General features: G+C 34.2%; 1 protein-coding gene across 1 annotated transcript; it reads right to left on the reverse strand.

Moving 5' to 3' along the window:
* Positions 1 to 8,382: 8,382 nt before the first annotated feature.
* Positions 8,383 to 12,413, reverse strand: LOC133288130 (gibberellin 2-beta-dioxygenase 8-like). The gene is made up of 3 exons (XM_061485830.1): positions 11,957 to 12,413; positions 10,173 to 10,494; positions 8,383 to 8,934 (listed from the first exon to the last, which is right to left on the reverse strand). The coding sequence occupies exons 1-3, from the start codon at positions 12,409 to 12,411 to the stop codon at positions 8,704 to 8,706; spliced, it is 1,008 nt and encodes a 335-aa protein (XP_061341814.1). The 5' UTR covers positions 12,412 to 12,413; the 3' UTR covers positions 8,383 to 8,703.
* Positions 12,414 to 15,226: the final 2,813 nt, after the last annotated feature.

Genomic DNA, 15,226 nt, shown 5'->3' on the forward strand with positions numbered 1-15,226 from the left:
TGTTGGTATAAAGAATGATCATATTGCTGGTGAAGATCTCTTTGGTCTCATTGGGATGAAGATCTTGCTGCATTGGGTTGTGGAGAATTTTGAATTGAACGTGGGAACTTAGTTTCTCTATCTTTTTTTGTTGTATTGTTTTGAGTTACATGCATTGCTTAGACTATTATTACTGGGTTCAAGTGTTATTTTCTCAATTTTTGTGGCGTGTACTCTGATCACCTAACTCCAGCATTTTGTTTTGAGTATTTTTAGACTTTCGTTATTGGTTTCAATTGTTTTTCTCTCTATTGAATATTATATTTAATCCTTTTGATAATTGAGTAGAATCGAACAAATTTATGTCTGTCAATTTAGATGTTATCCTTTGCTTGAAATTTAACATTAGACCATTTTATTTCTTTTTTTTTGTTTGCTGAGTTCTGCCTATAAATCATCTGAAGGAGTAATACTACTGCTACAAAACATTTGGCATTGATGCAAATGATTGTTTCTCTTAGTGTATATCCTCGCTCGAAGTTGTACATTCTCGGTAGTTATAGTCAGTTCTCAAATGTGGTTGGGTGTATTTCTCGTTGTTGAATCACTATGTTTGTATAGATCTTGCATCACTCGCTTTTTATATTTTAGGATTTGTATATGTAAATCATTTTATTAGTCTCACTTACTTTAAATTTAAATCTCAATTAAAATTCACCAACTGTGATAAATTTGAATAATTTGCACTATTACAAAAAAATATGAAAATATCTTATAAAAATATAGAATATTTGCAATGTTTATCTCTTAATAGGTTTAAAAGGCCAGGCCAGACCTTGTTTTTAAAAATAGGCCAGGCCAATGTATTAGCTTGTGGCAGGTTTAGAGGCTGGGTCAGGCTTAAAATATTTTATACAGGCTTAGCCTATTTACGCTAAAGCCCGACTTGGCCTGACCCATTTACACCCCTACATCTACCTACTTGGGGTTTTCCCCAATCATAGCCCAAAAACCATATAGCAAAATTATAAATCCAAGATCCATTAACCCATCATGTTGGAGAAAGTGGGCTATGCTTGATCTATGTTATGTTTTTTTTTGTAAGATACATAATATATTTTTATTACATAGGTTATTGTTGTACAACAGCTCCTTTATAGGATGAAAATTTGGGTTACTTCGTATCTCAGGCAACCATATTATAAATTTTTTGTTGAAAGTAAAAGATGATAATTTAACTTTTTGTTGTACAATACTTCTAAATTGCACAATAATCATCATACAAACTTTACAAAGCCGATACATATAAAAGATATATTATTTTCCAAATAATCAGCATACAAATCTTAGGTTTTTCACAAAATCAAAAACCGATCCAATTCAAACTGAATAAAATTAGATTGGATCGGATCGGATTTGAAAAAAAATTCAAAGCGAATGAATGATTACAAGATTAAACCGAAAGAATTGGATCAAATGATTTTTGCTTCTAAAACTGATCCAATCCAGACCGCGAACACCCCTATTATTTACACATTATACCCTACTTCCCAACAAGGGTGGAGAGGAGTTATCAAAACCAAAGCCAGGAATATTATCCCCAAGTCCATCGAGCCAGACTCAAATGACGTGACTATTCCATTTCAAGATGAAGGGGAACATGAACTTCCCGTAAATATTGTAGAGGATGATGTGTCAAGCAATCTCTTTGATTCCGCTGCGGAGTTATAGATAATTTCTATTGAATTGGGCAATGAGGAATAAGACGATGAAGAACCAAAGATTTATTCATATGGAGAGCCTGAATTCGACGATTATGAGATGCCAGAGGAAGGTGGGCAAGAAGAATTCGAAGATCAGGAATCGTCCAACTAATTTGAGTTATTCTTTCTTTAAGCTCATTTGTTGTACTAAATACACAATCTTTATTCGCAGGCCATATGTTATATATATATTATATGATTATGTTGTATGTTTTAATTGCACAACAATATATGTATGGTGTATGCATATTAGTGGCAAATGGATGGGCATAGTCGTAGACGTCGTATTGCATACTTCTTATATTTATACATATTTTTGCATTATGTTTATAAGTTTTCACAGATGGATCGTACGCATGGGCATCCTAGTAATGATGGTAATACTGGTCGAGGTTGAGTTACAGGCCATGGTGGTAGAGGAGGTAGGACGACATCATCTACCCCCTATGGTGGAGGCCGTACAACTTCCTCATACCTCCCTCCACTCTGGATAGGATCGTTACCATCTATCACCGACTCTGATATGGGCAGTGCGGGTATTCCTCACACTTCCACTAACCTGATGGGGTCGACACAGCAGGTTAAGCAAACATCATTTTTTGATTTAGATATATATTAATGTTTCTTTTAAGCATCTTTGTGCTAACTTTTTTAATGGTTAATATTTTTTCTTTTTGTAGGATGCATCCCCTGCAAGAGAGGTAGGAGATGATGCTTCGGCACTTCAACCAGAGTGGGGGAGTCGTGATCCAGAGATCGAACTTATATGGGTTTATCCTTTAGGCATCACGAAGTAAGTTGTAATTGTTACTAATGATGTACTAATGTGACTTCTAGCATTCCTCAATTGCTATAATAAAATAAAGTGATTTAATGTTGTCAGGTTTGCGCCTTATGATGACATCAAGAAATTCACGCACAATCAAATATTACATAATTTTAATCACCTATGGAGCACATGGAAAGACATTACTCAGCCCATTTGTACTGGTTGGTTGAATGAATTCCTGGTAAGTTATGTATATCTCGTTATTGCTAATGTTTTATTACAAAAATGTATACTAACTACACATTTGTCACCAATTTGTGCGCTAATCAAAAAAATTGACAATTTACATGAAAGTTATAGGTGGCTGCCCGAAGATCGCCATAACTTAGCGAGAGCTTGGCATTCCAAAGCCACCACATGGTTCGCAGATAAAATGTACAAAGTAAGATATGACATCAACAAAAATGATTGGTGTGGTGAAAATTTAAAAACACAATTGAAAGAAAAATACAAGAACTGCCCTGAGTTTCAAAAGATATCTACTCAAAATAAGCAAAATAGGGCCCAACAGGGAGCACTCATATTTGCTGGAGCGTCAATCACAATCAACAAGCATAGTAAAAAGATAGTAAGTATAGATTGTTTTCTAGTTCGATATTCAACAATTCGTACTTGCAACTAATGAATTAATGATTCTCATTTGTATTTCCAAGAGGCTTTTGGGGAAGTGCCTCTGGAAAAAGTTGAATGGGCTAACTTCTAGCGAACGCATTCCCAACAGTCTGCAGTTGGCCAGGGGCGGTGGTTAAACCCAAGAGCAGAGAAAAGAACGGTTTGATCATTTATTATTTGACATTTGTTTTCCCTATGACAGTTTATGTCATGTTTTTTTTTTTTTGATAACAAGTTTATGTCATGTTTTACATGTCCACACGTGTGCTGGTTTTTCTTTATTTGCAAGAAAACTATAAAAAGCTTGAAGAGGATAGGTTCACACATGCGCCGACAGACGGTCAATCCAGCTCCTCCTATTTCGATAATGGGAGCATGTTGGTTACAACTGTAGGTGGATTCAACAAGAAAGCAAGCGTGGTTGGGCTAGAAGGATATATGAGCCGGCTGAAGCATAGTAAGCGACCCTCTACCCTGGCTGACAGTGTTTCTGCAGGTAAACTCAAGGCATAATTAATTCTTTTGTGTTTTCAATCTCTATTCTATTAATATTAAGGATAAACATTTAACTTACTATTTTATAATAATGTATTTGCAGATGAGCTTAAAAGGATGAGGGTGTCCCAGTCCCAGCTTGAGGAGAAACTGCATGCAACGACAGAACAACTGACTCAGCAAGAAGACATTACGAAGCAAATGCAGGAACAACTCTGACTTTTAATGTAGAAGAAGAAAGAAACCTGCAAGAAGATGAAAGACGTCAGATGATGACCCTGATTATGATGATGACCTTGCTAGGAATTTAGAGGCATACTACTTGTTTTTGTATGTTTTATTTTGTTTAAGAGTTTAGAGACATTTCATTTGTATTTTTGAGGATTGCTGTTGTTCACTTTTGTTGATATACCCTTTGATTTTAATTTGGTTATTTATATAGTATATTTTATGATTTCTATTGCTCAATTTATATATTTTGTGTTCATTTGGAACCCTTGTTGTTTACAGGAAAATACTGGAAAATTAAAAAAAAGTTTAGTACATTTTTTAATTTTAATTTTTTTTAATTCCAGAATCTGCAACGAAAATTTCAACATTTCGTCGCAAAATTCGCAGCATATTGCGAGGCAATTTGTGAAATTCCCTCGCAAATGTTGCGATGAAAAATCAAAATATTCCCTCGCAACTTGTGCGACGAAACTTAATGCATTCCCTCGCAAATTTTGCAACGAAAATTTAACAGATTCTCTCGCAATTTCTGTTATGGAAATTTTACACATTCCCTCGCAAATTCTGTGACGAATTTATTTTGTATTCAGTCGCAAATTTTACGATGACAGTCAGATATTTTTTGGTCGCTAATTTGCGAGGGAAGTTACACCCACAATTTCTGTCGCAGTCTGTGATGGAAAAACACTGAAGTTGGATATGTTGTCTGCGACGAAAATTTAGTTTATTGTATGGTAAAATTTTCGTAGCAATTTGCGAGGGATTTTTCCTATGACAAATTTTCGTAGCAATTTGCGAGAGATTTTGCGTATGACAAATTTCCCTCGCAAAGAGGGTTTTAGCGATGCACCGTGTTCCCTCGAAAATTTTGTTACAGACCGTTTTTGCTATTTTACGATGAAATCTTTCCCTCACTGATTGTGCATTTTTTAGTAGGTAGTCGTGTTCTCCGACACCATCATGTCGAGGAACAAGAAGAGTTTTGGTGTGGCGACGTGTTCTTGAACATTAGAAACAAACTAATTTCACTTGCCAACAAAGAGAACTTTGGCAAAGCCTCCAAATGAACCTGGTAATTCCTCACAAAAAATCTTCAACTGGAGTATGGAGTATGACTATCAAAGACTCTTCTAGAAGAAGAAGAAAAAAAAACAGAAATCCCGAAAGTTTTTTCTAATAGAAAAAATGGGAAAAAGAAAGTTCCTAGACCAATTTTCTCTTACTTTATCCAAAGAAAAAAAAGTAAGGCTTTTTGTTCATCTCCCAAAAAGTTCTTCTAGACACTTTAGACCAACCCCATTTTCAAATCAAGCGCTCATCAACAATGCCAAGCAGATTCAGACATTCTTAAATATGAGTAAAGGTCACAACTTTTTATCCCAACATCTAGCACCCTCCACCTTAATTTTTTATTATAATTTTTGCCGACAAGAATGGGCAGAGTATGAATATTTTATTTTTATTGGGAAAGTAATAAGGTGAGCTTTTTCTCTTTCTCAAAGATTGTGCAGTTGTGGTGGATTTTAACTTAAGAAATTTATTTTTCTTTTCTCCTTTAGTTTTTTTTCTAGCATAATCGATTAAGTTGAATATTGTAATCAGTTATTTTATCAAAATGGTATTTAATTGGTTACATGAATTATATAATCGATTATATTAATAAGTCAATGGTCAAACAAGGGCAGATTTGTGTATAATTTTGGGATTAGGGCAAACATGTAATTTTTTAATATGGGGAAAAATGATCAATCACACGTGAATAATATGCAAACTTATTTTTTAAATTTTATCTTGTTCTATTTTTAACTTTTTTTTTTAACATTATTAGAAAATGAGGCGATGAGATTCGAACACATGGCGATTGATCACAAGCTGATATCATGTAAAGTAATAAATTTAACCCAACAACTCAAATTAATAAGTAACGAGTCTAATTACCACATTAATAATTTTGTATTCATATCTCTAAGATATGTTTATAGGTTTTAAGTTTTTCCAAACAATCAAATATGCCATCTTAAGTATGCTTTAAAAAAAAGTAAGCTTGAGTTAGCAAGTTAATAATTCTTTGGGCACTAATACAAGAGTGCTTAATGTGAAATGGTGAACAAAAACTTTAGAAGTGGAGATATATCATTTCCAATAAGATATAATAGATTTCATCATAATTGGCGCAGCGTGGTGGTCACAATACATAGGAGAGAGAGCTCACAATACATAGGAGGGAGAGCACGAAGCCCAAACATATACCTACTTTTAAAGGGCCGAAAACGACCGATCCCCAACCTTGGGATACACCACCCCAAAAGCGAGCTCAAAGGGTGGGAGTGCCCAAGGCCTTATAAATTCCACATTAGTTGCACATCTAACCAATGTGGGACTATATATCTCAACACGCCTCCTCACGCAAGAGCCCTTTGGGCTAGAAGCGTGGAATTGTACAGACCCAATTTTTGGTTTACCTTTTTGTGCTTTTTTATTTTAATTCCACTTTAAAGTGGGGGACGGTGATGATTGAACTTGTGCTCTGATACCATGTTAATTCCACACTTCTAGCCCAAAGGGCTCTTGCGTGAGGGGGCGTGTTGAGATAAATAGTCCCACATTGATTATGTGGGCAACTAATGTGGCCTTTATAAGGCCTTGGGCACTCCTACCCCTTGAGCTAGCTTCTGGGGTGGTGTATCCCAAGGTTCTTTACATGGTATCAGAGCTTGAGGTTCGATCCTCACCGCCCCCCACTTTAAAGTGGAAGCACAAAAAGGTAAAACAAAGATTGGGCCTGTTGCATAATCCACGCTTCAAGCCAAGAGGGCTCTTGCGTGAGGGGGCGTGTTGAGATATATAGTTCCATATTGATTGAAGAGTAACTAATGTGGAGTTTATAAGGCCTTGGACATCTCCACCCTTTGAGCTAGCTTTTAGAGTGGTATATTCCAAGATTCTTTAACAGGAGGCATTAATTCGTTTTCAGAGGCAATCATTTCAACGCATTTTTCATCTTCACATGGCATGTTTCCAACAAGATAAAAATAAAACTAATGTTTTGTCTTTGGAAGAGACGATTGTAGTGACTGGACATTAATTATTTTGTCCTTTCCATTATGAATTAATTTTGTACTCTGATCGGTAACAAGACATCACCAAATGAGGTTCCATTGCTTTACATTTGTGTGATGAACACGATAAGTCCATAACTAAAACATCACCGAATGGAAGGATCCCACGCATCATTGAAGATATAATATGTCTCCTTAGTCCTTACTGATAGGAAAATAAATATCTAAAGACAAATAGAGGTTGGAATTAATTGTAACTCAAGTTCTAGTCTCAGTATTTGATTAGTTTAGCAATGTTTTCATACGCTTACATTTTTTGGATTCACCACTCTCTGGCCGTGGGGAAATAAATGATTGGATGGTGACTGTGTTGACAAGTGCTTTGTGGGGTTCATAAGGTTTTTAATTGCTTTTATCTTTAAGTACTTTGTCATGATGATCTTTCATTTCCAGATACCACATGGCGCAATTTAAAGTGTTAGGTTTAAACATATTTTCAATTGTGACTTGTACTTAATATGAAAATAACATTTACCAAAAAGAACAGAATATGTTATTTGGGTATTTAATTTGCATTTTAGTTTCACAGTTTGAATGATTCGGTATAAATAATAAAAGAAAAATAAAATTACCAAGTCATCTGAAGAAAACTTCATGCATATATATGGGTAATGGGTGTACAAAAGTCAATTGATTTTATTTGTTTTCCTTGTGATTTAATTATGCCGAGCAAATGATGCTAAATACAATGTGAGGTTGTAAGGAGCTTTCGATCATTATTTAAACTCAAAATAGATTAGTGGATCAACATGCTAGAATAAAAAATATAACATAAATAAAGTTATAGTATTGTTCTTTGTTAAAGTAATTATAGTATTTCTTTATGAGCTTTTATCTTTGATGTAAGATTTTGTTTGTATATGTATATTTTCTTACATTTTGCTCCACCAAGCAAGTTGAATAATGTGTTCATACTTCGTATCTAGTGATAGTGGTTACAAAAAATGAAATTCTACTACGCGCTTTTGTGAGTTTTCCTATATATGCATGCAAATTTTATTTAGAAAAATAGAATATACATTTTAATTGAAAGTACAAATGAGTCCAAATCACTTCATATGTAATTATGTTCCCGTCAAAGTTATATTATACTCTCTCTCTTTTTTGGTACAAGATATTATACTCCTTTTATTTCACTGCTGAATAAGCTCAACTCTCTAATTGAAAGTAATAAATTATAATAATTTGATTGGCGTTAAAAAATTGAGCAGTCGCAGATAAAAAAGAAAAATATTCAAATTAAAAATAATAACAAAATGATAAACTGATTAAAATATTAAAAAAAAAAAAAACTCTCGAAGCGAAAGTAGAATTCAAAGCTCAAATTTCATGATTGAACATATAGATAAGGAGAAACACTTGTCTAATTATGATTGGGAGAGGACAACTTTTCTCCCCTGCTGTGTGGTCCTGATTCCGTAATCTATAATCAAATTGATGTGACTGACTCGTTGGGTGGAATAAATCTTTGGTATTACTGCTGTATTTACTTAGATTCAGTGCATTCCACAGAAAAATTTTGACAGAAAAAAAAAAAATTTAGTTGACATATAATATTTTCATTAACGAAATGTACTGAATCTTTAATACTACAATAATACCAAAGATTTATTCGCGTGTCATTATTAGCTTTGCTCATTTTTTCGGGGGTTTGTCATTAACAATATGTATATTTCTACAAGAGAAACCTTGAAAGCCCCACTTTATCCCCAGTTTCCTTAACATCTTTCAGTGTCTGCTCTCTGTACTCTCGAAAAGTAAATTTCCTGTACACTGGCGGCGTGACATAGCTCTGTATCACTGCATCAATGGAGGGCTTATAGAAATATGCCACAGAGAATCTCTCCACCTTCTCAGCAGCCACCACTCGGTGTTTTACGCTTTTGTAAATGCCATTGCTCAGTGCCTGCATAAAATGATAGCCACTAATAAAATATAATTCAAATTACCTATGCGTCTAGGATCTAAGCAAATTAGTCATGCAATTTCTCAATTTTGTTGAGGCAGTTAGCACTAGATTACTTAGATTCTAGCGAGTGAGTTCATGTCATAAACATCAAGATTATGATATGCAAGAATTATTAGGAGTTCATTATTATTAAATAAATTATTCTTCTACATTTTTTTTTTGTCCTACACCACTTCTCTTGCTTATAGATTGGTACGTACATGCATATATAGGATCGACATTTATGGTTTATATTTTCTGTACGAATTGAACCTATCCCTGTGAAGGAATTAGTGATGTAAATTTTGCGTCACATTGATGTGCAAATATAAGGGTTTTCCGACATTATAATAGACCGATATTTTGCACACTAATAATTTTTATATCATTTCAAGTCTGATACAATTCCTTTATATATAAGAATTCACTGTGTGTGTTGGCCCAGTTAAACCCTGAGCTTAATCTCTTACACTGTAAAGTTGTGTGAAAGGTGATAAAAGAAAAAGTAAAAAGAAGAATTATTTTCATACTATTATATATAGATATACTTATATATATGCCTTGGGAAATAATAGTCCTTTTGAAAATATACTTTGCCCGTACACCATTACGTTACTATCTCCAACATACAAGTTATTTTAAGGGCATAACAAAATATCAACACAAATATTATAAGGATAGCCTGGTTGGCCATAATTGATTAAGGATCATATTTGCAATATGAAAACTTAAGCTGTTAAGTAAAGGTTCATCAATGGTTTATATATTTTTCTAATACGCCCCACACGAAAGCGTACTGAGCATAAAAGGTGGATAATGCATAAGGCCCAGCCTATCTGTATTAAGAAATTTCACAAGAGAAAATTGGGGGTGAGAATCGAACCCGTGACACCGAGACTCTGATATCATATAAATAACTAATTCTACCCAAAAACTTAAGTTGTTAAGTGAAGGCCCATCAATGATTTATATATTTCTCTAACAATATTCATATCCTATAAGAATGTGAGTTCGAACACCATTGACTGATGTAAGAATTTCGTTGATGGTATAATCCGTAATCTCTCTTATAGATCCTTAAAGAGGTTATGAGTTTGTCGTGACCCATTTCGACATATAACCCCACTTAAACTTTTATGCTAAAAAAAAAAAAATATTATAAGAATATTGCATTGCAAGAGTGCTGATATCTTTACCTGGAATAAATCACCAATATTAACAATGAGAGCTTCTTGGTTAGGTTTGACATCAACCCAATTTCCATCCTTCATTAATTGCAAGCCCCCAATCTGGTACTGGTGTACTATAGTGAGGAAACTAGAGTCACTGTGAGGTACAAGACCGAACACCATTGAAGGGAATGGACATGGTGGATATCTGTTCAGCCGAAGTGAGCAAGTGTTTGCCGAACAGTGCTCTTGGAAATAGCTGAATTTGATGTTCAGTTTCTGAGCTAGAATTTGCACCAAGCTTTCTGCCAGTGGGGCAACTACTGTTGCATAAACTTCAATGGTTGATCTAAATTTGGAAAAGCAATTGTTTGGTATTATAGGAAGTAAAGAACCGATTTGTTGTTATAAAAAAGAAAAAAGAAAAAAAAGAACCGATTTGTAAATTAAGAGAAACAGTAAAAGGAATTATATGGTCCTCAATTGTCGGAAAGAGGAATACTGTACACTGTCATCCACTGAAGAAAAAGTTTATGTATACAGAAACTTTAGGTCATCTTTGTTACCTTAAAAACATGCAAACACTACTATATAAAAAGGCGGCTATCATTTTCTTCAGAAAAAAAAAAAAAAAACTTTATTACTGTTATATATCTACAATAATTTATGAGAAAAACTATTTTCATGTTACATGAGGTAAGTTTTTCTTCCTATATAATTGTGCAACTTTTTTTTTTCTATTTTTTAGATGATGGGCCCCACAATTATGTGTCTATGATAAGATTTTTTCTCTCATGCAATATGAGACTACATAAGCCCACAATTTATTGTACGAGTCATGCATGATGTTAGATATCAGCAGAATGGAAATGAACAAAGAAAGCTCAGTGGATGAACCTTACATGTGTATGAATTGAGTCACAAATTCAATTCTATGCCTAAGGATGTGCTTGACAAATTTTTTCTCTATATTTATTCTTGAAAACAGAAATAATTAAAAACTGCGTTTGACAAAATTAATTTATTTTCTTTATTTTCAAAGAATCAGTAGCTAGGAATAAAAATTGAAATAAAAATAAACAATTTTTTTAACTATTTTTTCTCTCCCTAAAAACCGGACTAAAGAATAGAATTGTTGTCATGTATATAATTAACTAATAAAGTTGTGAACAAATTTTTACATTGAAGTAGAAGTAATTGAAGAATAAGGGTTTAAACTTTTAAATCAAATCTTATTTAATTTAGCCTAATAAGATGATCTCTTGCTGTTTGCAATTTTTGTTACATGTTGTGCCCCTAAAACTCACATGTAGCGGTTTCCCACCAAGAATTTGAAAAGAGATGACGATAACATTAATGGATATATAAAAAATAAAGAAGTACGCGGAATGATCCGTTTATAAATTTTTTTTGAAAATTTTTATAAATTACACTATATTTTCTCGGGAGAACATATTGTGATGAGTGTTCTCCCGAGAGAAGATAATGTAGTTTGTAAACAAAAAATTTTTGTAAATATAACTTGTCCCAAGAAGTATACCCAATTAATATAGCTCATATGGTAACACAAACTGAGTAGATTGAAAGAAAATTTGAATTCAATTCTCACGAAATATATCTTTGCAGAGAGACTGTAACTAAGCCTCGACTCAGAATTAATTTCATAGACAGCTCAAAAAATTAAGGTTGCCCCAAGAAGCCAACTCTCGTCAAAGTTATAGTTAGGGTTGCTGTTAGAAATATTAGATTTGTGTCTTTTTATTTTACAGTTGCTATATTAAAAAAATAAAAATAAATAAAGAGATGTATACCTCATACTTTTGTGCTGGTTCATCCTTGCTATATCTGGAAGAAGCATATGGAAGGCTTCTGACCATGAGAGTTGCTTCATATTAGTAGCAGATAGATTGCCCCAATTGTAACTTCTGGCGGTTAAGTTCAAAAAATTATCTTGGGACTTATTTGCAAAAGGCCTGTGGAACACTTCCATTAGCTCAAACTGCAGGCTCTTCAGCATCTCTTGTGAAACCCCATGATTCACGACCTGAAAAAAACCCCATTTTCTAGCTGCTTCACTGATTTCTTTCATGCACTCCTCCCTCTCAAGTTGGTCAAGATTTAACCGGCCGAGATCAATTAGAGGTAGCTCATACCTCTCCACCACAGAGGATGTGTCATTTCTTATGTCACTAATACCAACACCAATACCAAGCGAGCTTGCCAAGAGGGTCTTGTACGTCTCTAAAAAAGGAGGTTCATAATCCATTTGGAGCAATAGTGGGTTATCCAAGTACCTGAGGTTGTCTTTTCAACCCTGCAATATATATATATATATAGGAGTAAATATTTCCGTGACCACTTTAGATAATCTTATCTACAGCTACCTTTTATAACTATGTTCTCCCGGGAGAACATAGTTGTAACATTAAAAGTTGCTTTTTTTTTTCTCTCTCCTCATTTACTTTTCAGAATCTGTCTATTGACGTGGAGAGAACGAAAAAAACAACTTTAATGTTATAACTATGTTCTCCCAGAAGAACATAGTTATAAATGGCTAGTTGTAGATGAGCTTATCTAAAGTGGCTGTAGAAATATTGTTTCACACACACACACACACATATATATATATATATGAGAAGATTATATTTACAAATTTTTTGTTTACAAAGTCTTACAAACTACATTATGTTCTCCCGAGAGAGCATTATGTTACATTATGTTCTCTCGGGGTACATAGTGTAATTTGCAAAAATTTATAAAAAAAATTTGTAACGGATCTTTATATATATATATATATATGTGTGTGTATATATATACATATATATATATATATATATATATATATATATATATATATATTGTATCATTTTAAATGATATAAAAAAGTGTGTCATTTTAAATGATATAAAAAAAGTGTGTCATTTTATAGATATAAAGAGTTGAGATCTACATCTTTATTTTTTAGCAGGACCTACACTTTTTGATGTCTTTAAAATAATATAACTTGTGTTATTTAAAATGACACAAACTTTTCATACACACATACACATATATAGAGGAAGGTCATACTCACTACTTTTGTTTATAATCTTTTATAATCATATCTTAACCGTTGATTTTCGTTAATCAATGGTTATCATTTATTGCGAATTAATAATTAATTAATGAGTTTAATTGGCGAAAATAATAACCGTTGATTGACAGAAATTAACGGTTAAGATATGATTATAAATAAAATAGGTTATTAATATAACATTCCTTATATATATATTGCTTAGAAAAAAGTGTGAAATATAAGAACCCGCACCGTTAATTAAGGAAGTTAATTAATTAATTATGAGAAATTAGGAAATAATTCCATAATTCACCCTAATAATTATTATGAGGCTTAAATAATTATGGTAAGTGAGTAATAATGCTGAAGGTCGCTTTTCTGACGAAAAGTGCAGATACCGGTTCTTCTACTCGGTATAAATGCGTACCGGTGAAGTATCCCGGAAAATTATGAAAAGTGTGTATATGTAACTATAATAATATATAGGACTTGTAAAACGAGTTTCAAGTTAGAATAATGAGAACTGGTGCTAGAACTGATACTGGCTATGGAAAAGAGCCTATCGGAAAGGTGCTGCGAAAAAATAAAATAAAAATATGACAAATCTTAGAAAAATGGCTAGGTTCAGAATCCCAAGTTTGAGATTAAAAAGATAAGCGTAGCTATTAACGCTAATACTGCGCGATTAAACTTAAGCGCGCCTATAAATACCCAAGGGCACATGATCCTTGGTCAGCCTTTCATCTTCTACGTAGCATTTTCTGAACCTAGGGAGGCAGCCACCTTCTCCCACCTTCTCTCCTCCATTGAAGCTCCAAGAGAGCACCTTTCCACTTAGTTCCTTCACCAAAGTTGCTTATAAGAGTGTGCTCTAGCCTTGAGTGGGTGAAAGTCGAGCCATTTCTGAGTTGTGGGTGTTGTGTTGAGTGAGGGAGTTGCTGTCTTGGAGGTTGTGAGGTGTAGGAGCCATCTCTATGCCATTTTGAGCTTCATGGTGCCATTTTGATGAAGAAAGGTCCAACATTGTGATACATTTTCGTGGCTTTGTTGAACCTGAGTTTTGGGTCAGTTTGGAGAGCTCCAAGAGCCTACTTTTCTGCTGAGTTTGAAGCTCCATAGGTATACCTTGAACATTCTCTTTGAAATTCCATAAAAATAGCTTGTTTGTGTCATGAAATGAGATAACTTTAATCATTCAAGCTTAAAGTTGTTAATCTAGGTGTTCAATCATGCTCATGCCGTCCTTGTATTCCAGCTTCACAAGTCGACGAACCAAGTGTGCTTTATTCTTGGGAGTCTTCTTCTGAATCATAGACTCCAGTTTCGTCCACAACTCGTACGCGTTCGTGAACTCGGACACGTGCTCAAAGAGGCTTTTGTCAATGTATTTCCTTATTGTAGTTACCGCCTTACGACTCAGGATCTCTCACTCCTTATCTATTTTTCCTACCGGCCTCTCATCAAGGATAATGGGCTCATGTAAATCTTTACAGTAGAGATGATCTTCCATCATCGGTCTCAGATAGGTGAAATTGTCTGCGGTCAGCTTGAACATATCTCCATCATGAGTTATACCACTGGTCTCCATCTCGTCTCCCTCAGAACTCGTTGAACCCGGGCTCTGATACCACTGTTGGCAACTCGGTCCCCTCAACTCGGCTCAGAGGCCTCTTTGCGGAAGTCAATCAACAAGATCCTGGATCTCGGATCTCGGTAATCTTACCCTGGCCTGAACTTCACCAGGTCAGGCAGTGCAGCGGAAAAAAAAATATAAAGGGGAGAGAGAGAAAGAGAACACAAGCAGATTTTAACGTGGGAAAACATTCTCCAATGAAGAAGTAAAAACCCAAGGGACCTATTCCAGTTCAAACATCCACTATGAAAATAATGGGTACAAAGAATCAAGATTCACCAAAGTGGTAGTTAACATAACCTCTCCAACAATGGTGATAATCAAACTTCCCTAGAGGTGTTTCACTCAAACTCTCTCTAGAGTTCTCTCAAATACAAAGCTCAAAGTTTTGCT

This window comes from Gastrolobium bilobum, unplaced genomic scaffold (genome assembly GCF_033153095.1).
Source record: "Gastrolobium bilobum isolate Gb01-03AN ecotype WA unplaced genomic scaffold, APGP_CSIRO_Gbil_v1 utg14970, whole genome shotgun sequence".
Lineage (NCBI taxonomy): Eukaryota > Viridiplantae > Streptophyta > Magnoliopsida > Fabales > Fabaceae > Gastrolobium > Gastrolobium bilobum.

Bases quoted from the DNA above. Each gene is read 5' to 3' on its own strand.
- LOC133288130 (XM_061485830.1), bottom strand. From the start codon at position 12,411: ATGGATTATGAACCTCCTTTTTTAGAGACGTACAAGACCCTCTTGGCA. The intron at 10,495-11,956 runs GTATACATCTCT...TTCCAAATTTAG, and splicing joins AACCAGCACAAAAGTATGAG to ATCAACCATTGAAGTTTATG. The intron at 8,935-10,172 runs GTAAAGATATCA...CATTTTATGCAG, and splicing joins ATATTGGTGATTTATTCCAG to GCACTGAGCAATGGCATTTA.